The following is a 23,074-nucleotide window of genomic DNA, read 5'->3' on the forward strand; positions in this document are numbered from 1 at the left end:
GAAAACATCAATGTGTGGTTGCCTCTCATGTGACCCCTACTGGGGACCTGCCTTGCAATCCAGGCATGTGCCCTGATTAAGAATCGAACCCGCGACCCTTTGCTTCACAGGCCTATGCTCAATCCACTGAGCTACACCAGCCAGGGGATTTCAGTCTTCTTAAATGTAATGACTTGTTTTGTGACCTAACATGTGGTCTGTCCTAGAAAATGTTCTATGTGCACTGAAGAGAATGTGTATTCTGCTTTTCTTGGATAGAATATTCTTTAATATCTAGTAAGTCCATCTACTCTAAAGTGTCCTTTAAGGCCACCGTTTCCTTGTTGATTTTCTGTCTGGATGATATGTCCATAGATGTAAGTGGGTTGTTAAAGTTTTCCCCTTGCATTGTACTACTGTTGATCTCTCTTTATTTCTATTAATATTTGCTGTGTGTATTTGGGCATTCCAACATTGCATGCATAGATATTTACAAGAGTTACATCCTCTTGTTGGGTTGAGCTCTTTATTATTATTATGAAATGCTTCTCTTTGTATCCTGTGACAGCCTTTGTTTTAAAGTCTATTTTGTCTGATATGAATATGGCTACCATATTTTTTGTTTCCATTTGCATAAAATATCTCTTTTCCAACCCATAATATTCAATATGTGTGTGTCTTTTGATCTTGAAGTGAGTCTCTTGTAGGCAGCATATATATGTAGGGGGAAAAATATATATATATATATATGGATTGTTTTTTCTTTCAGCCAACTTATGTCTTTTTAAAAAAGATTTTATTATTTTTATGAGAGAGGGAAAGGGAGGGAGAAAGAGAGAAACATCCACGTGAGAGAAACATCTATCAGTTGCTTCTCATACACACCCCAAATGGGGACAGAACCTGTAATTCCCAACTTTTTCTGATTGGAGTGCTCAGTCCTTTTACATCGAAAGTAATTTTTGATGGGTATGTAATAATTACTATTTTATTAATTTTTTCTTTTTAAAATTTTCTTATTCTCTTCAGCTGTACATTAATAACTTTCCATGGAAGTTTGTTTAGATTCCTTTTTCTTTATTTTTGTGTACCTATTATAGGTTTTTAATTGGTGGTTACCAAGAGATTCATATATACCAAGCTGTGGGGGCGACTTTCCTTGCAAGTCCCCCCGTGTGCCACGGATGAGAGTGATTATGACAGAGACATGATGTGATCTGCTTGGGGAGGAGAGGTGGCCAGTGTCCCAGAGGAAAAAGGCCTTGAACAGTGGCCAGTTTCTCAGGGGAAAAAGGCATTGAGCCCCTTCCTCCAAAGGCTTTTATTGGGTTGTAATACACAGGAATACAGGGCAGCAAGGATCAAACAGTAAATAACATTTCAAAGAAATCTGAGGGCTTAGTATGAGTCAGAGTCTGTCAGGAACAGAGTTTTAGGGTTTCCTGCTCAGAACCTTAACATATAAATGAAAGCAGTCTTAGCAGAGCAGATTTCACAGGTTTATCAGGAAGTCTTTGTGATGCTAGATTTTCCCCCAGGACACGCTCTAGCAAGGCAAGGAGCTGCACCTCTCCCCATCAGGTATTCAGGCTTCAAGGGATTAGAGCAAGGAAGCACTTCTCCCAGAGGACAAGGGGACTCAGGCCTTGTCAAAGCCGGTGGGGGGGCGGGGTGAGAGTCCATTGCTCTTCGTTGCAGCCCCCTTGAGTCCTTCCATGAAGGCCTCCCAACTGGTCGTGTCTGTCCTAGGTTGCCCCTCCTCTGAAGGGTCTTACCCGTCCGACCATGCTTTGGGGGCAGGGAGAGGAAACTGAGGCAGCATTTGCCACCATAAACAAGCCTTGTCTCCTGCGGCTCGAATTCTGGAGGCTGGCATTCCAGAGGTTGTCGCTCATTCATCCTTAGCCACAGGGGGTCGAGTTAGGTTCCTAGAGCCGGGCAGAGAGGTCCACAACACCAAGCTGTGTTCATAGAAGGCTATTTTAAGTTAATGGTCACTGAAGTTCAAACATTCTGAGAAAAAATAGATTTATTGGTTTGAGAGAGAGAGAAACATTGATTGCTTACCTCCCATACACTCCCTGACTGGAGATTGAACCTACATCCTAGGTATGTGCCCTGACCAGGAATCAAACCTACAACTTTTTGGTGTATGGGATGATGTGCCAACCAACTGAGCCACACTGGCCTGGGCAAGTAAAAAAATATGTATATTTTTTACTCATCTCCTCATGTTTATGTTTTGTAATCATATTTTACATCATTTGTATATCTCTTAATTTAATATTGTTTACACATGTTGTTAGTACTTTTCTTCTAACCTTCATACTAACTTTATAATTGCTTGCTCCATTGCTTATATTAAGTATTGCCTTTACTGATGTGATTTTTTAATGTTTTCTTGTTTTTAATTTTGACCTTTTCTTTTCCATTTACAGAATACCCTTCAGCATTTCTTGTACTACTGGTTTAATTTTGAGGAACTCCTTTAGATTTGCTTGTCCGGAAAGTTCTTTACATAGCCTTCGATTCTTCAGGATAACCTTGTGGAATAGAGTGATCTTTGCTGTAAGCTTTTCCCTTTCATCACTGCGAATTCACGGTTCCGTTTTCTTCCAGCCTGTAAAGTTTCTGTTGAAAACTCAGCTGATAGTTTTATGGGCCCCCCTTGTACGTAAGTAACTTCTTCTGCTACTTTTAAGATTTCCTGTTTTTAACTGATATTTTAACTCTAATGTGTCTTGGTGTGGACTTCTTTAAGTTCATTTTTTTAGGGGGAACTCTGTGCTTCCTAGACTTGTAGGTCTATGTCTTTTCCCAGGGTGGGGACGTTTTCAGCTATTATTTTTTAAATAGGTTTTCTAGCTCTTTCTCTCTTCTCCTTTTGAGATATCTGTGATGCATACATTGGCGCTCTCGATGTTTTGCAGAAGTCTCATAAACATCCTCATTTTAATTTTTTTTTGCTGTTCTGATTGGGTGATTTCCACTACTTTGCCTTGTAGGTCAGCGATTTGTTCTTTTTTATGATACATGACTTTCTCTTTGTCGACATTCTCACTGAGTGGTCTGTTTTCCTCCCAAGTTCACTGAGCATGTACATAACCATTGTTTTAAATTCTTATCTTAAATTCTCCATTTCATTCAGGGTTTTTTTTTTTTTTTTAGCTTTATTCTTTTCTCTCATTTGGAATATATTTCTCTGTCTCTTCATTTTGGCTGTCATTCTGTGCTTGTTTCTACATACTAGATATATCTTCTACATCTTCTGGTCTCCAAAGAGTGGCCTATGTAGAAGGTGTCCCATGGGGCCCAGTGGCACAACCCTTCCTGGTCACTGTGGGTGCTCCGTGGGTGTCCCCATGGATTAGGATGTATGGATTGTGCGTGCTCTCCTGTTGTAGTTGGGCTGGGGTTGTCTGAGTACATCAGTGGACAGTGTTGACCCCAGGCTGACTGGCTCAGAGAACTGTCCACAGCCACAGTGGACAAGCTGTGGTGAGCGGGGCTGGCCACACAGAGCAGGAGTTCCTTTAGCAGGGCGCTTGTGCCAGCTTAGGCTGTTGTGAGATGTACTGGTGGTGGAGCCACTTTGACGGGCCTCTGGCGCAGGCCAAGGATGGCCATGAGGTATGTTGGCCAAGGTGGGTGACCAAGTGTTTCGGCCTTGGGACCATTTGGTGGGAGCTATGATGTAAGTGAACTTTGGCTGCCACTTGTGCCAGACTTGTGGCCACTTGATTGAAGCTACACTGTGACCTGAGGCCAACCGGCACAGGTCCAAGGTGTGGGGCCATTTGTTAGGGGCTTCAATGTGAACTGAGGCCAGTGTTGCTTGTGCTGGACTTGGGGCTGCTTGATAGGAGATACAGTATGAGCCAAGGCTGGCTGCTACTTGTGCCAACCCTGAGGGCTTTGTGAGATTTCGGGGTGAGATGAGGCTGGCCACCTCTTGTGTTGAGGGTCCAGAGCCCCTGGAATTGGCTCTGGCCAGGGCAAGTAGGTTGGGTGTGTTGAGGTGTCAGGGAAATGCTGGCATGGGCAAATGGTATTAGCCAGTTTAATGAAGAAGTACAGATTTTGTGCCCACCTGCACCGGGTGAACTAGGTGAGAGAAGAGCTTCACAAAGGAACAGTGGTGCCCACCAGTGCTCTGTACCCTGGGAGAGTTCCCACAGGCCCCTGCCCATCCACTCTTGCCCTGAAGTTAGTTTTTTTTCTTACCCATATGATCCAGGCGCTTCTGGAAGTGCTGCCTCCATCTGCCTCCATCTGCCTCCATGCTGGAGCTTGGAGTCAGTGATTTGGGGCACAAATTAGGAACATCATCCCAATCTGTCACTGCCCTTCAACTTTCTACAAAGCAGTCCCCACTGTGCTCAAGGCCAGATGTTACTGGGATTCCTCTTCCTGGCCCAGGCACCCCGGGCTGGGGAGCCTGGTGTGGTGCACTGGCCCCTTGTTCCTCAGGGGGCCCCTCTGCAGCTGAGATGCCCTCCCATTTATCAATCACTACACCATGGGTGTAGGGCCTGGGCTGACCACATCGCCGCCCTCCTACCCATCCTGGTATGTCTTCTTTATAACTTTTCATTGTAGGAAATCTAACTAGTCTTCAGGTGATTCTCAGTGCTAATTGTTTTACTGTGTCATTTTGATGTGTTCATGGGAGGAGGAGAGTTTGGGATTTACCTACTCTGCCACCCTGACCAGGGCCTGCCTTTGCCACCACTGTCACTGCCACAGGGATCTAAGAGTAGTAGCCTTTTGAATAGACATGATGTCATAACCTATATATGAAGTGTTAAATATTCTTTTAGCTTCTCAAATTACTAAAAAATGTGTTTGAACTTTACCAAAACAGATTTTTAAATCTCCTAGCATTAACTTTGTGAATCTAATTTTATTACATACTTTCTGGTCCTCACCCAAATACTGCACAACATAACTAAGGCACCTCCTGTCACCATATTAGTGAGCAGGCTTGTAGGTCTCCTAGTGTTTGGGGGAAGGAAGCAGGGTCAAAGACAAGACACCATTGCACACAGGGAGCTGGGAGCAGAGCTGAAGCCAGAGCTCCAGACCATTTCCACTTCATCACATTTAAAAGTGCAATTTTTATTTACTTAAAATATTATATTCTGTACTGTGTGTTGGGCTCTATATTAGGAGCTTTGGCACACACAGAAATGAGACATTCTCCCCATAGTAAAGAGCTGCTGTCTAGTCGGGGCCATTGCTGAAGTCATTGCAACATCATATGTTAAGTACTATGATATTGGTGCTGTGAAATGCTAAAGATATCATGCTCAGCTCAGCCTGAGAGCATTCACAGAGACAGCACATGAGCTGGCTTTAAAGAGTTGGCCAGGCTGGAAAAAGGGAAAGTAGGATCAGAAGAACTAACACGTACAAAGACACAGAGCACAGATGGGCAACTGCAAGCGCAGAAGTAAAAGGGGCCGGCTGGGAGTTAGTGCAAAGGGGATGCAAGCAAGGGATCCAACCAAAGGGAGCCATAACGGGTCTTAGATCAGGAAGCAGCGTTGGGTTTGAATTTCAGAAACTTCATTCTGTTTCTCACTAGAGTGATGGAGGTCAGTTAGAGGCTATTTAAAATTCTATGGAGTCATAATTCAGATCCAAAGAGATGGTAGCGGAAGTAGGGATGAAAAAGAAGCAAAAATGGATAATTAAGAATATTGGCCAAGGTTCCCTTGAAAAATCCCAGACAGACATTAAGCAGACTGAGAATTAAATTTCCTTCAGCCTGTTGCCTGTCCTTTGTCATGGCCATTTACCAACCAGATTCCTCTTGAGTATTTCCATGGTTATGGTTCCCTCATCTGCAGCAAGCGCTTTCCACTCCCACAGTCCCTGGCACTGTCCTTTGTCCTCAGGTGCCAACCTGTCCTCCCAGTCTCTTCCCTGTTCCTTAGACCCCACTATTTAATGCCTCTAAGTAACAGTATTTTTATTACATGTGCTGTTCCTAGTTAAAAAGCTTTACTTCTGGAGTGCTTCATTAACAACAAAGACCTAGCTCCTCCTTTAGGCTGATGAAGGCTATTCAGCTTTACCTCTTGTCACACTTTCCAGCAGAAATGTATCATACACTCTTTGCTTAGAAGAGGCAGGGCTTAGCTTTAATGCTAAGTCCCCTGCATACAGTAAGGGCCCAATAAAGGCTCTTAAACACGTAGGGTATCTCAGAATTCCATTACCATGTGATAAATTATGTACAGCATTTATTAAATTGGAATTACTTGCTAATGTGTACCTCCTATTTAGTTGTATATTCTTTGGGGGCATAATTATATATTACATACTAGGCACAGAATTTTGCAGGTACCACTAATTACTTTCACAACATTCTGCTATGGTTCTTGCTTAAAAAGTTATTCATATTGGTTTTGCCTCCATTGTTCTCTTCCCATTATATACTGGCCTGTAACACATGACTTGAAAAGTCAAGAATTTAGAAAACAGGTGTTACTCTTCATCAGGAATGATCAATTATATGCTATGACATTCTTCAGCTTTCCCAGATATGTTATTTTTTTTACTCAGAAGCTTAATATAACGTTGACTTTCAGTTCTGAGATGTGGAGTGGCTTATCTATGCAAACATCTTAAAATGACGTGGGATAGTTACTTTTCATTTTACTTTGTTCAGTTAGCTGTTAAATGTCTTTTGCTTAACATGAAGAAATACAACAAATCGCTCTGAAAGAAATTTGTGTCTATTTGAAAAGAAAATACCAACTCTGTATTTAGTTAACATTCATTTTATAAAATACCTTAAAAGAACAGATAAAGTACTTGAGTTTACATAACCAGAATTGAAAAAAGGATAAAATATAAATTAATTGAACACATAACTATTTTGTCACATTAGACAAATTTTAAAAAGGCATTTAAAAAATAAAACAGTAATTAGGAAGAAAACCATTCACTCTATTGCTGTCTTTTTCTGGAAACGTTTCCTAGAAGCACTAAAACTCCAAGTTAACAGGCAGTACCTGTATTGTTGAACACATACTGTAATTTGCTTCCAAATCTGTCAGCTTAAGAGAAAAAATTAAAATTTTAACCAGGTTAGATAATTCAGTGCAAATTAAAGCTTCAAGTTGAAAATCCGAGAGGAAACAATGTCCAAACTGTAGGAAATACTTCTGGGACTAAAAGAAGAAAAAATTCACATTATAAAGAAATCTTTGCAAGTGTTCTTGTGTGAAATGTTTACAGATGGGCCCTTTGAAGTTGCAGTCGGGGTCTATTAAGACTATTTGCAATGTGAGCAAAAGGAGAAGTGGTTACAGAAGGGCTTAAAGGTCATCTTTGTGGAAGGTAGTTCAAGTTAACCACAAGCACTGCTCTGATTCAATTCAAAAAAATTTGGCCATGGTTATTACAGACACTTAGAAGAAATAAATTTATGGAGAATAACTTACTTGACTATCATTGAGGATAAATTATTTTACTCCCAGGACACATTGGGAAAAGGAGAGCTAATGTTGTGTTAATTATTAGGGCTAAAAATAGCATAGAGGCTAAAAAAACTTATTATCAGGTCTTGAGAAATGGGAGGAATATCTAACTTTTTTGGATCACAGTGAAACCAAGTTGGGATCATTACCAACCATTAGTGAGCAGTCATTTTTATAAATACAAATATTTGCATTTAATTATTTTCTCCAACATTTTTCTCGGAGTTTGATAAGTCACAGGTAATAGGTAGCAGTGGGCTTTTCATGACAGTGTCTGATATATTTTCCCTTTTTCTGTTCTATACTGTAGAAGTTTTCATCCATTCTTTTTAAAGATGAAACCAATGGTTGCTGTTGCATACAAGATCTGGAGATTTTGGTGGAGGCTAGTAAGTTTTCTTTGCAAAACAGATTTAAAATTTTTTTCAGGTCTAAATTTAATATTATTACCAGCAGTCCCTTCTTTTTCCCCTAATTTTCACTTGAAATTTTCACAGATTATTCTGCAATTGTTTGAGTAAGAAGAAGGTACTGTTCTAACATGTGTATTGTGCATCCTTCCCAAATCTACTAAGTCTGTCATAACAATGTCATCACAATGAAGCCGAAACCTTCAGATTTTAGACTGCACCTACAATCAGCAAGTCATAAGCAAGCCAAAATATACAGTGCTATTCCAATGTGACATCAGAAACTGATCAAACAACTGAAAACCATAATGACATAACATGGAGTTCACAAAACAATGCAGAATTGTCCAATATAATTTTTAAAAGTGTAAAAAAACTGCAGTCATATACCTAATCACAGGAAGAACAGCTAAGGCAAGTTAAAAATTCCCTTCCAGGGACCTTAATCAGCTCAGCATCATCTGAAGAAATTAAGACACGAGCACAAACTATCCAGGCCTGTGACTCCTCAAGTACCTCCTATCATGATAGCGAAACGGTCAGGCCAGGGCAGGCGTTACTTTGCAAAGGAATGCATGAGTTCCCCTCCCAGGTCAACTTGGGACTACACGAGTCTCAAACAGCATCACTGCCTATGGGATCTGCCAGATGACTGGCCACACCCTTTCAAGTCCTGAAGGGAGGTTCAGCATCACATGTGCCTTTCTATGTCACATGGTGTGTGAATCTAAGGCCCGGAGAGACATGCACAGTCCTGCGGTCAGGTGGCACCTAGAACACCTTCCGAGGGTTCTGCTGGTTTGCACAGACCTGGTTTTGTCTTATTTCTCCACTATCTTCTCATTAGGCAAGAAGATAGAAGCAGGTTGCCTGAAAATTCTGAAGCTTCGGTGGAAACATTCCAGACTTTCTCCATCAGAGACTTTTACCATTAAAAACACAGATAAAACAAATCATTATACTAAAATCAGCCTGTTTGTGCTTTGAAAACAGTGCCAAGCACATCATAGATGCACGATAAATATTTGTAGTTATTAAAAGTATTAACATGGTTTCTGAAGAACCAACCTCCATTTTCCAAATAAGGCAACGTTATAAGATTTCTTTCACCTGACTGGATGGAGCTATGTGAAGCAATGAATGAATCTACAAATTAAATATGAACTGTAATTTGATTGCAGAGAGAAAACTACCAAGGATTTTGAAAAACAAAAAACAAAAAACAAACATTGCCACAGTAGCATTAGCACTTAACAGTGCATCAACGTTTAATGTTTCCACTGCAGAATGACCTGGTTCCTAACTCTGGTACGTACCAGAGTGTAATCACTCAAATAGGAAATGAACTCTGTTCTACTTGGGAGAGGTATGACCACAGTTTTATCTGAAAATCATTACTATTTTCCATGGAGACAGCCCCCCTATTCAGCATGCCTCAGAGTAACGTGGGCACATGTACCAGGGACCCGTCACGGAACCTCCACACAGCACCCACCGTAACGTGCAGTGCAGTTCCCCCGCATCCGCAGTGGCTGCTTTCTGACTGTTCAGATGTTTACAGTCGTGACACTCTCGGGTGACAAAGATGAGAGTGTGGAAGATGACAGATCCCAGAACTTACACTACAAAGGGAAGCTCCTCTGTATGATATGAAAACACCTTATAAAAGGCAGGTCACTGAGAAAAATAAAATGTTTTATACATTCAGATTTTCCCCATCTCTCAACAATGGTTTCCAAAAAAAGACTCAGTAGTGAAGGCCACACACTTTTTTTGCATTAACTTGATACGCTGAAAATCAGAACCTTGGAAGCATCTTGTAACTGGGAGAGATGAGACGGGTGGGGGTGGAGGCGTGAAGGGCGAGTGTGAGACTGAGCTGTGCCACGTGGACGGCAGGCGAGTGGCGGGAAGTGTTACGGCAGACCTGACCACTCTCAAAGGGTCCGCCAAGAACACAGTACAAGGATCAACAAAACCAAACCAAAAACAAACTGCAACTTCGCCAACTTGTAAACGAGGAAAAGCATTTCACAGATTTGAAGTTCAAGGGAAGTAAACGTCTTTAAATTATTTTTGTCAGTTCAACCCTGATTTAAAAGTATGGCTAGCAAAAACAAGGAAGCCGCAGCCATGGACCTCCTGAGCACACAGCGTCTTCTGAGAAGCAGCCCTTTCCAGCCTCTCTCAAAACGCCAGGTGAGGACGGGACACCTTCCTCCTTAAATGACCCCACACTTCTCTGCTTTCCACTCCTGGAATATGCACGGCTTACTTTCCATCTGGGTGTCGACAGTCCTGGCTGCTATAGATTCAGACGTGGGGAGACTGGAGGGGGGAAGGCAAATTCTCGGAGGATGCTGCGGGCCACCTCGACGTTATTCTGGGCTATCTCTAAGGCTCTCTTCACCTCTTCAAACGCATAACCCTCTCCCATCAGTTTTGCAATTTTTGCATCGACATTTTCCAATGCGGCCTCAGGCCCATGGGGTTTTCTGTGGTGAATTTCTGGTGCAGTCCTGCGGGGTCGTGGTTTGGGAGGTCTGGCTGGTGCTTGGGAACCATCTGTGTAGATTTTAAAGAGAAATATCATTTAAATGATGAGATAAAAGACATAATAACATTAGTATGATTACGTTGTTTTACATGAAAACCTATTTTTCATTATCTTTACAAATAAATGTTTTTGTTTTTTATTTTTATACACCATTGTAGGGTAGGTTATATTTTCCCCATCCTGAACATTAGAAGACCGAGGTAGAATGTGCTGAAAACTTAACTGAGGAATTAACACTCATCTATTTCCACATCTTATTTTTCAAGTCTTATGAAATAAGAGATACAGAAGAAAAAAATAAAAACTGTCTGAAAAAGACAGGCTTTCACCTGGGAAAAACAGCGTACCCTTACTCGCTGTGGTGGGGGAAGGTTCTTGGCAAGTTTCTGCTACATACGACCCTGCTGCAAACTCACAGACACTCCCCACGGACACTCCCCCAGGTCCTCCATCCCACCCAGCAGAACAGCTCTGAGAAACACGCTTTGTAAGGTCTCTGCCTGATTTTTCAAGTTAATGATACTCTAAAGTGATGCCTTACTGACCCCAGCGAGGGAAATAAGAAATGTAGATGCTTTGAGTTTACTGTTTGTCAATAGGTTGAACAGAAATATTTTGCTCAAATACTTTATATAGTTTCCAACAACAGGAAGTTTTACTTGAGTAAAAGCTAAGCCACCTGAAACATCAGCAGGGCAACTGGGTTTCAGACCAGTTTCTCAAAGTTAAACCGAGTGACACTGTTGATCATGAGTGGTAACTTTATTAAGAGAAAAGGAAATTAATTACACACTACTACTCCATAGAAATATCATCAGGGCATTGGCTAATAACTTAAGAGGGTACTTTTCCATGGATTTCCATATATCTGCATTGGAAACTTTAATTAAGAAGACTAGATTTTTAAAAAGATTAAAATAAAAATTGTCATTTTATGCCATGAAATACATTATAAATTAACACTACATAAACATCAACCTTTATTTAATTTTCTTCATAGACCACATACAAATGATAAATCCAAGGACACAGGTAAGTAAGTGAGGAAGGAGGGTGAGCCCAGGACCACACGCCCCCCACCTGTGGTCCCCGTCCTGTCCCTCCTGCTCTCTGCTGCCTGGCCAGTTCCCCCATGGCTGCAGGAGATTCTGCAAATGGATATTTGCAAATAGTAATAAAATCTAAATCATAAAAATTACCTAATACTTTATTTCGTATTTTCCTAAGTATGATACCTTCATATTTTTCTAAGTATGATACTTTTCTATGAGAATATAGCTTGTAAAAAACCATCCTTATCACAATCCTGGCACTATCTATACCATACACAAAATAAAAGCATCCAGGATGAAAATATCTGGTTCCACACCAAATTGGATTATAGTCTTATTTTTAATTTTCTCTTCCTTATAGGATAATACTTGGTTTGAAAAAAATTATAGTAGACACAATTTATTAAACTATGCTCATATATAAGAACACATTAATTTGTTTCTTGCTAAGTCCATATTGCTTCTTGCTGTAACAAAACATCTCAAATTATTGTGGTCAGCTAAATTGCATTTTTTACTGTTTTGAGGTTCCATTTATTTTTCTATTAAGTTTTTCCACTATGTCATGCAGAGGTGAAAAATAAATTATATTTTGCTTCTAATAATTTCCAAAAAACTATCAGAAATTCTAGCAAGCCTTCCTTTAATCAGTGACCACAGAATTTATACATTGAAATCTCATCTGTACTGATATACTGAGAAAAGTCCTAGAAAAACCAAGTCTAAATTCCTTTTTTAAAAATATTTTATTTATTTATTTTTAGAGAGAGGGGAAGGGAAGAAGAGTGGGAGAGAAACATCAATGTGTGGTTGCCTCTCATGTGTCTCCCACTGTGGACCTGGCTTGCAACCCAGGCATGTGCCCTGACTGGGAATCGAACCTGTGACCCTTTGCTTCACAGGCCCGTGCTCAATCCACTGAGCCATACCAGCCAGGGCTAAATTCCTTCTTTTCTGCTGGTAATTTTATAACTTTTTTTCTCATATTGTTATTTTGTTTCTGTCCAAACTATGGAGAAGGGCACCTGAATGTCAAGCCTCTGTGTGCAGAACAGCTGTGTGTGCACTGCCCACGTGTGAGGGCCAGGGCACCAGGACAGGGTGGCTGGGCCTAAGGCCTTAAGATTTAGAACTCTGGATTTAATCAACCCCTGGGCAATGTCTTTGATCTTGATGGATGGCACTAAAAAAGATGGCACCTATTAGAAACTCCAAGAAACCCATCCACTCTGTGAAGCTTCTATAAAGAATACTGGCCAAATGCAGTGGAATTTAGGTGACTAATTTTATTTAAGAGAAAGCTATTTGCTTAAAAATAAATGGTAAATGTAATCTAGAAAACCTAAATTAGCAGGGAAAAATACTCATGACGGTTAAATCAAATCTCTAGTTAGAGTAGTGAAAGTATCTCTCATTCTGGTATTGGCATTTTCTTGGTACACAAAATATATTTAAAATATCAAATATAGAGAATAATTCAAACAACCTCTGAAGGAAATCATGACCTATTTTAAAGGCATCTTAATAAAAATAAAGCATTCCTAAAGCAAATTTTTTTCAATAGATGGATTTCCCTTTTAAATCCAAAACACATTTAATCCTAGTCCTCATTGCTTTACCTAAAAAATGTATTTCCCCTGAACAGTGCTGATGTCTCTTCAGAACCCTACAAGTGCTTGGAGGTTGAATTGTGTCCTGTATTAGGGTCTACATATGGAAGTGAAATGGAGTCTATGTTGCAACATTTTGTGATTTGCTATATATAAATTTTTACCTATCACTGAATGTTTATTTAATTTTGATTATCTTAATTTTTTGTTTGACTGTTTTGGTCAGTGCATCTCAGTTTGGCCACTAAAATTTTGAGTGACTTTGATTTAAGCAATTTTATAATTTCCCTCTCCAAATCTACCCTTGAATCTCCATTTTTAGAGTTATTTATCCCTTCTCAGTCAGGTAGTACATGAATTAATTAACAATGTACAGTGTATGTGGTGAGAAGACCATTAAAAAATAGGACAATGAGTTCATATTTATAATGATCAATGCTATACTGGAAGCAGCAATTACTGTATTTTAAGAGGACTATCAGTGAGGTGTGGACAGAACAAAAACATAGAATTTGCTGAGTGCATAATTCTACAGAAAGCTTTTAGGCAAGATCCTAACAAGATCTGTTACAACCTGAATAGTGTAAGCTGTTGTAAAAAAAAAAAAAAAAAAAAAGGAAAGAAAGAAAGAAAAAAGAGGTAGACCATTTCCTTGCTGGTCGTTAGAGCAAATCTCTTAAAACTAATCCCTCTTTTGACACATTTCTTCCCAAAGCTTATAAGCAGTCTCCCCTGCTCCCACTTATTTCCGCCCCCGCCCCATGTCTAATAGTAGGAGATGCCAAATCCTTATTTAATTTAAATGTGTGGGTAACAGAGGGAAGCACTGAAACAGAAGATAAAAACTATCCCACAGTTCCCAGGTTATTCTATGGTAGTTGGGTCATACATGCCCGTGGACTTTTACCAACTCTATGGGAATTTCTGTATCTGAATAAACGTCACCCTTAAAAACAGTCATTGGAATGGCATGTGTTTATTCTAGTGCTGTTGTCCATGCTCAAGGTATTTTTAAACTCCTGTGAGTAGCAGCAACAGTATCGAAAGAAGTGCAAGGATATGTGGATATAAATAGCACATTTTCCTAGGGCACCAATTTTATTCAAGGATGAGAGATTGTTAGTATTTTTTAATACTGAACCGAATACAGATATATCAAGGAATAAAATGCACAATATGCACATATTTTTGAGATAAATGACACTTTGAAGCAATTTCCTACATGTGATCATCCACTTTTAGTTACGGCCTTAGTCCCATGTTGTTCAGAGTTAACCATTTAGGTGTGGAGAAAAATTAGAGAAGCACTGACTTAGGGGGCAATCTTGACTGAATTTTCATTTTCTGAGCCTATTAAAGAGCAAAGAGACATAAAGGAAAGTCCTGGCTGGCCGGATGGCCTGGGAATTAGCCTGACGACAGCAAGATTAGAATAATCCCTTGAGTGATTACTGTACATAGTGCATTTTAAATTTGATACTATCAACCCCAACAGGCCAAAAACTGATCCTTGAGGGACAAAGAATGATCTTAGATCCTGTAAGGGTTTGTGGCCCTCCAAAGAGCCACAGTGCATAGAAATACATCACAAATCTGTGGTAATAAACTTACAGTGTGGTGGAGGGGGGCAGGATTGAATAGGGGAGAAAAAGCCTAAAAAGGCCTTTAGTTTATTTAAAAAAAACCCCAAAACAGGGAGACATGGCTGTGTGTCTGCACCCAAAGGAGAGGATGGCACTTCTACCCCAGGGGCTGCCAACTATTTTACCAGGAGAGGCCCCGAGGTTTTCCTTCATTATCCAAACTTTGGTGGGTTTTTTCAGTCCCCACTAAAGCTGTGTCTAATAAGTAACTGTCATCATTAATGACTACATTTTCTTCGTTATATTAAGTCTTATTTAACAATAACTACAACACCAAAAATTATGTATTTTTAGACAAAAGAAAACCCATTTAATGTTAGTTTTCTTGCATAAAAAGTGTCCCAGCTACCCAAAGCAATTTGTAAATTCAACGCAATTCATATTAAGATTCTAATGATGTATTTCATAGAACTAGAACAAATATTTCAAAAATGTACATGGAACCTCAAAAGACACTGCATAGCAACAGCAATTTTGAGAAAAAAGAACAAAGTTGGAAGAATCATGCTGCCTGATAGCAAAATATGCTACAACACCACAGTAATCAAAACAGCCTGGTACCGGCATAAAAACAGGCACGTAGACAACAGAATAGAGAGCCCAGGAATAACCCTACACCTTTACAGCCAATTTGTTTGACAGAGAAAGCAAGCACATAGGAGGGACTAAAGAGTTTATTCATTAAATGGTGTTGGGAAAATTGGACAGAGAAGTGCAGGAAAAAGCTTCAGCTTTCCTCTAATTACAGGTCTGAGCTGCTCACAGATCTAGGATGGGGAAACACTGGTTTTGCAGATCCATGAAGCCCAGAAAGCACACAGTGAGTAGCTTCCTAAGGTCAGGTGAAAAATGATCAGAACCCAGGTACTGCAATCCCTAATACAATTTTACCATTCTAATATTCTCTTCCATCTCTTTGTCATTGCTGCTATTCCTCTGCTGCTACCTTTATTAGATTTTCACATTGGGCATCTCCAAACTCTCTTTAATAACTGTTGTATGCACCCACAACTATTTTTTATTTTCCAATTACAGCTGACAGACAACACTGTATTAGTTTCAGGTGTAAAACATAGTGATTAGACATTTATGTAACTCATGAAGTGATCGCCCTGATAGGTCTGGTAGCCAGCCAACACCACAGTCTATTTCCTAAGCTGCACTTTACATCTCTGTGGCAAGCTGCACTTCTGAGTCCCTTTGTCTGTATCACCCAGCTCCCTACCCTCTCATACGCAAACCATACATTTGTTCTATCTGGGAATTTGTTTCTCTTCCATTTGTACCTTTATTTTGGTTTTTAGGTTCCACATATTAAGTGAAATCATATGGCATTTGTCTTTCTCTGTATGACATATTTCACCTAGCATAATAATGTTAGGTCCATCCATGTTATTACAAATGGCAAGATTTCATTCATTTTTATGGTTCAGTAATATCCCATTGTGTATATATCCACATCTTATCTATTCTTCTGTCAATGGACATGGGCTCCTTCATATCCTGACTATTGTAAATAATCCTGCAATGGGGTGAACATAGGGGTGCAAGTCTTTTTGAATTAGCATTTGGATTTCTTCAGACTAGTGCCCTGAAGTAGAAATACTGGGTCATATGTTAGTTCCATTTTAAAATTTTTGAGGAAGCTCCTTACGATTTCCCATAGAGAATGGACCAATTTACAGTCCTGCCAACAGTGCACAAGAGTTCCCTTTTTTCCATGCCCTCATCAACACTTGGTTGTTGATTTATTGCTGATAGCCATTATGACAGCTGTGAAATGGTATCTCACTGTAGTTGTAATGGACATTTCCCCAATGATTAGTAATGGTGAGCATTTCATATGTCTGTTGCCTATCTGTATGTCCTCTTTATTCAGGTCCTCTGCCCATTTTTTGAAAACCTGATAAAATTAATCAGTGAAGCCAGCTGGTTCAGGGTGTTTGCTGGAATTTTTTTTATTACTGCTTTGATTTTGTTAGTAGTTACCAGTCTGTTTAGATTTTCTGCTTTCCCTAATTTGGCATTAGAAGATTTTGTTTCTGGAATGTATGTTTTTTCCAGGTTGTACAATTTTATTGACTATAATTCTCTGTATTATTTTCTTATAATCCTTTGTATTTCTGTGGTGTCTGCTGTCTCTTTTTTTTTTTTTTCCTTGGTGAGTCTGGTTAAAGGTTTAGCAATATGGCTTATATTTTCAAAGAACCAGCTCTTGGTTTTATAGATATTTATATGGTTTTTTAAAAAAGCATTTAGTTTATTTCTGCTCTGATATTTATTATTTTCTTCCTTCTACTCACTTTGGGCTTTGTTCTTTTCCTATTTCCTTTAGGTGTAAGGTTAAATGGTTCGAGGTTTTTCCTGTTTCCTGATATACGCCTGTACTGCTATCAATTGCCCCCTTAGAACTGCTGTGAAGCTGCGTTCCATACACTTGGGGCCATCGTGTTTTCATTTTCATTTGTCTCCAGGTGTCTCTTGATTTCTTCCTTAATCTCATCGTTAACCCATTCATTGTTTAGTAGCATATTATTTATTTTCCACATGCTTGTGTGTTTTTTCAGTTGTCTTCTTCTGATTACTAGTTTTATACCACTACAAAAGAAAATGCTTCATTGGACTTTAGTCCTTTTCAATTTATTGGAACTTGTTTTGTGGCCTAACATGGGTCTATCCTGAACAATGTTTTATGTGCATTGAAAAGAATGTATCTTCTTATGTTTTTGGATGAAGTGTCCTAAAAATATCCATTAAGTCCTTTCGTACGATGTCTCATTTAAGCCCACCATTTCTGTCTGGATAATCCACTGATGTCAGGATGATGTTCAAGTTCCCTAGTATTACTATATACTGTTAACCTCTATATTTGTGTTGTTTATATTTATTTTATTAGTTGCAACTATATTATATGTGTAGATATTCACAAGAGTTATACCTTCTTGTTCAATTGTTCCCTGTATCATTAAGGAACGCCCTTCCTGTTTCTTGTTACAGTCTTTGTTTTCAAGTTTGTCTGACAGACGTATTGCTACCCCAGGTTTTTTCCCCAACTGCATGAAATATCTCTTTCCATCCCCTTACTTTCAGCCAGTGTCTTTTGATCTGAAGTGGGTCCCTTGTAAGCAGCATAATATACAAGTCTTGTTTTATCCATTCACCCACCCTGCGTCTTTTGATTGGAGCATTTAGTCCATTTACATTTAAAATAATTATTAATAGTTAAGGAGTTAGTGCTATTTTTTTGTTTTCTGTTTTTGTAGTGTTCTCTGTTTATTTCTTACCTGCTTTTCACTCTTTTATGGTGATGACTAATTTCTACAGTGTTGTGTTTGGTCCTTTTCTCTATTTCTTCTTTATCTCATAGATTTTTGGTTTGTGGTTACTATGTGCCTCATTTACAACAAGCTGTGTTTACAGCAATACATTTTAAGTTGATGGCTGCTTCAGTTTGAATCCATTCTAAAATCACTATCATTCTTATCCATCCATGCATGCTTATGTTTTATCACTACTTTTTACTTCTTTTATGCATATATTTGTATGTATCCCTTAATTTATTTGCACATAATATTTCTAACTTTTGTCATTTAACATTTGTACTAACTGTATAGTTGGTTGATCTATTGTTTTTTGAGGTTAGAAATTACTAGGTGGGAATTTTTCAGGGATTTTTTTCTTTGCTGTGTTTTACATGTAATTTTCTACTTAAATAATTCATATTAACATTTCTCATAATAGTAGTTTAGTGATGATAATTCCTTCAGCATGTACTTGTCTGGGAAACAATTAATGTCTCCGTCTATTCTAAGTTACAGCCTTGCTGGATAGAGTAATCTTCGTTGTAGGCTTTTGCTCTTCCATATTTTGAATATTTCATGCCACTTACTCTGACCTAAGAAATTTCTGTTGACAAATCAGCTTTTAATCTTTTGGGAGTTCCTTGTACATAACTGCTTTTCTCTTGCTACTTTTAAGATTCTCTGTCTTCTATCCAAGTGTTAACCAGGTCTGACCCTGCTTAGCTTCTGGGATCCGATGAAATTGGGAGTGTTCAGGGTGGTATGCAGGGAGAGTAAATGGGGGTTAAATAGGGATAACTGTAATTGAACAACAATAAAAAAATAAAAGTTGTATTCTAATATCCTAAAAATAAATAAATAGTGTAAGCATGTAGATACTTAAAAAAGATTTTTTGTCTTTAATTTTTGGCATTTTAATTATGATGTATCTTGTTGTGGACTTCTCTGGGAGACTCTCTGCACTTCTCGAATTTGTATGTCTATGTCTTTCACTAGTTTAGAGAAATCTGGGGGCATTATGTCTTCAAACAGATTTTCAATCCTCTGCCTGCACACACTTGCTCCTCTCTCCCTCCTTCTGGTAACCCTGTGGGTATGCATGTTGGTATGCTTAAGCGTGTCCCAGAAATCCCTTAAGTGGCTCACTTGTTAAAAGTTTTACTTAAAAATAAAAGATTTATTTTTAAAGAGAGGAAAGGTAGCAAGAAAGGGAGAGAAATGTTGATGTGCAAGAGAAACATCCATTGGCTGCCTCTTGTACTCCTTAACCAGGGGCCTGGTCCTCAATCCACGCATGTGTCCTGACCAGGAATCAAACTGTTGGCCTTTCAGTGAGCGAGACTTTGCCCAACTCACTGAGCCACACCAGTCAGGACTCTTTTTTCTTTTTGCTGCTCTGACTGGATGTTTTTCACTAATTTGTCTTCCACGTGGCTTTCATCCTCTGCCTCATCTAATCTTTATTTCAGTTATTGCATTCTTCAGTATGATTGGTTCTTTATTTTTCTGTCACCTTGTTGAGGTTCTCGTTAAGTTTATCTGTATGTACAATTTTTTAAACTTAATTTTAGCTTAGCTACTGGTGTGCTAACTATATTAACCTCGCTAAAAAATAAACATAAATGAATGAGTGCATAGGTTAGTGATAAAATAACTGATTTAAACCCTACCGCACTAATACTTACTAGCTGTGAAGACTTTGGTTAAATCACTAAACTTTGTTGTATTGTACTTTCTTCCATAAATTGACATTAAAGTACTTATTTAAGATTGGCTGTGAGGAATAAAATTATGTCTTAAGCTATATTATATGGTAAATTTACATTTACTTACATTTTATAATTACATTCATATAAACTACTTAACCTACTATATCATATAAAATATGATACACAGGTACATAAATTGTTATATATTGTATCTCTTATGTATAATCTACATGTTTATATTGAAAATACTTAGCACAACATTTGGACCATAGTATGTGATCCACAAATTTTAAATATCATTATTTTGTACAATCTGAGACATAAACTCTAAACTTACTTAATAGTTCAGTGACAATACTTGGGATGGACATCAGGACTTTTAAAGATATTCTCAACTATATCTGAGATTTAAATGACCAAAATAATATAAATTTAATTAAGGCATAAAAGAAATCTGAATTATTGAGTTGGCCAAAACGTCCATAAAATAGAAGATACATTCTTCATTTTAACCAATAACTTGATTAATTTGGATATTTTGAGTACGTCAGCTATCTCCCATTATTGAATTCTAGTGGGTAGAGGCCATGGGTGCTGCTAAACATCTTCCAATGCATAAGACAGCCCCACAGCAAAGAATTATTTGGCCAAATTGTCCCTAGTACCAAGAAACTTCACAAACCACTCTGACGCATTTGATCAGTTACAGAACCTTCTCCACACACTGCACAAATCTTTGTGTTTCAGTTGTATTTTTACCTTTCTTAAAATAATAAAGCATTATACACAGAAAATGGTGAATATTTTCTTCTATCTTCAATATTAAGTTTTTAAAAAACTACATGGGGATAGAACAGCTGTCACAATACAATCTAATGAAATGGTTTTGAATGAAGTTAAAGATAACTATGCACTATGGGAGCCATCATATGGAAAAACCTAAACAAACTTTTTGGCCAACCCAATACATTATTATTAAGGCTGTGTTTTTCTAAGTAGGATCAATTAATTCTGGAATTCAATTACACCATAAAATTGAATTGCTGCCACTAAAGATACTAAAGATGCACTAATTTAGATGGAGATGATTTAATACATAGTTTTCACTAAATACAAATAAATAAAAAATCTTCACATATGCTGTGGTAGATACTTATGATAGTTAAGGTTATGGCTATAATATACAATGTTTTAATGGTTATTAAAGACCATTACTATAAGATTTATAAGAAGAAAAGACTTCAGGTTCTGTGGTAAGAAAAAAAAAACCCAGGCAGTCCAACTATGGGAGCTACAGCACCGCAATTTTCCTGTTGAAAAACACAAAACTCTCACATACATAATTTATCTTAAAACATCACAACACAATTCCAACCATTCCAAATGAGATCTTAATAGAGATAAGTATAGAATATTTGGTCTTAATATAAAATTTATTCAATACTCATTACTTTTCCTTTAAGCTAGTAAAGGAAAAGCAGTATTGGAGTTAATTGCTTTCATAATGAAACCTCCTTAATTTTGTCTGTGTCTTTGGCAATAAGGTCTTTTAGCAGTTACAAATATACTTCATAAAAGTTATATGCTGAAATTATTGCATTATTCTCAAGTGTTGCCTTGAACTGCCTTCTAAATACTAACAATATGAAAAGTCTCAAGAGCTCATGCTGCACTGCATCAGCACAAGCACATCATTATGACTTTGTTGTTCTACTATAAGTTGGATTCCCTGAGTTTTTAAAGAATGATATTCAAACTGTAGCTAAGTATAACAAAGAAAAGCAACCTGTAAAATGTGTAAAAACTCAAACATAGCTGATAATAGCCATGAACACCATATGAATAATATAACCATGTGAAGAAATAAGCAGATTACAAGCACAAAAAAAGTCTGCCCCATATGCAGGCTGGTTAAATCCACTGATTTCTGATTAACTATCATTGCTACATTTGAAATATTCTAGCCCTGGCTGGTGTGGCTCAGTGGATTGAGTGCTGGCCTGAGGACCAAAGGGTCACCAGTTCGATTCCCAGTCAGGGCACATGCCTGGGTTGCAGGCCAGGTCCCCAGTAGTGGGCACACAAGAGGCAACCACACATTGATGTTTCTCTTCCTCTCTCCTTCCCTTCCCCCTCTCTAAAAATAAATAAATAAAATCTTTCAAAAAAAAAAAAAAAAAGAGAATACTTTAATCCTCTCCCCCCCAATTTTTAGAATTGTAAATATTTGGAAGGTTCTTTGTATGTGCAGATATACATATACATGCACACATCTATTTTAGATAACTGGACAGGGAACACAGTTTTATATAAAGTTATATTTTAGAATTCTTTAGAAACAGACTTTGCATAGAAATCTTACACATAAATTAGTCACTATCAGTCATTTAGATCACCACAAAGACCAGAGAAAACTGAATTATAACACGTAGCAACTATATCAGAATCCTGAACAGTCATCCTAAAGAGCCTTAATAAAAGCACTTACTAAGAAATAAAAGCTGTCAGAGCCCTCAAGGAACAGAGCACCAGTGTCAAATTCCTGATGGAAACCCCTAATTCGGAAGGCGAGCCCGAGCCCTCTGCTGGAGTACGGTTAACAAGTGACGGCTTGGTGGCCCTCCAGGTTGCATGTGAGCAAATACCTTGTTGGAAAGAGTATCTTATTTTCTGTGGTTTGACCTTGTTTGTAAAGAGACTTCGGGGAGTGTGTTGAAATATTTGATGTTACAGCTAGCTGAAGCTCTCTGAATAATAACCAGGACTATTTTATCACTCAGGTACAAGCCGCTTCAGGCTTCTGGTAAATGCCGATTTGGGGATACTTCCACAAGGTTTGTGACTCAAGGTTTATCCGTACAATTTCTAGAGCAATGCTAATCAGAGTTCCACCAGTGGAAATCATACATGTGAAAGATGTTCCTCTGGGCTCTATAACACCCACATATTATAGAACTGTAAAGAAGCTATGAAAATAGGGCATTTTGGTCCCAACTCTTCCCATAACTTGCATATATATTTCTTTTAATCCAGAGTTGCTGGTACTGAATGTGTTATTTTAAATCAGTAATGGTGCTCTCCTCCAAGTGATACTGGGACATTATTAAGGGATTTCCTTCCTTCTTATACCTACAGGCTGTCGGGCATGGTGCCCCCTCTTTCTGACGTTCACACTTTTTCATCAATCTGGAAATCCACTCTTTTGACTGAAGACTACAGTGTTTTGATGGTTACCCATGAATATAGCTGAAATCTTGGAAAGACCAGAATTGGTAAGAGAGCACTGACCAAAATGTGAAAAGGTTAATAAAATTTTCTATGC

General features: G+C 38.4%; 1 protein-coding gene across 8 annotated transcripts in view; it reads right to left on the reverse strand.

The window, feature by feature from the left end:
* Nucleotides 1-6,776: 6,776 nt before the first annotated feature.
* The window catches only part of CBLB (Cbl proto-oncogene B), a 213,034-nt gene continuing 196,736 nt past the window's right edge, over nucleotides 6,777-23,074 (reverse strand). For all 8 annotated transcript variants that reach the window (XM_053663173.1, XM_037157012.2, XM_037157011.2 and 5 more), the window contains one exon: nucleotides 6,777-10,444. In XM_053663173.1, the coding sequence (XP_053519148.1) occupies nucleotides 10,185-10,444 (260 nt within the window). In that variant the 3' untranslated portion in view covers nucleotides 6,777-10,184. The remainder of the gene's footprint in view (nucleotides 10,445-23,074) is intronic.

The sequence above is a fragment of the Artibeus jamaicensis genome, unplaced genomic scaffold, assembly GCF_021234435.1.
Source record: "Artibeus jamaicensis isolate MK-2021 breed Jamaican fruit bat unplaced genomic scaffold, CSHL_Jam_final contig_3126, whole genome shotgun sequence".
In the NCBI taxonomy this organism is placed as follows: domain Eukaryota; kingdom Metazoa; phylum Chordata; class Mammalia; order Chiroptera; family Phyllostomidae; genus Artibeus; species Artibeus jamaicensis.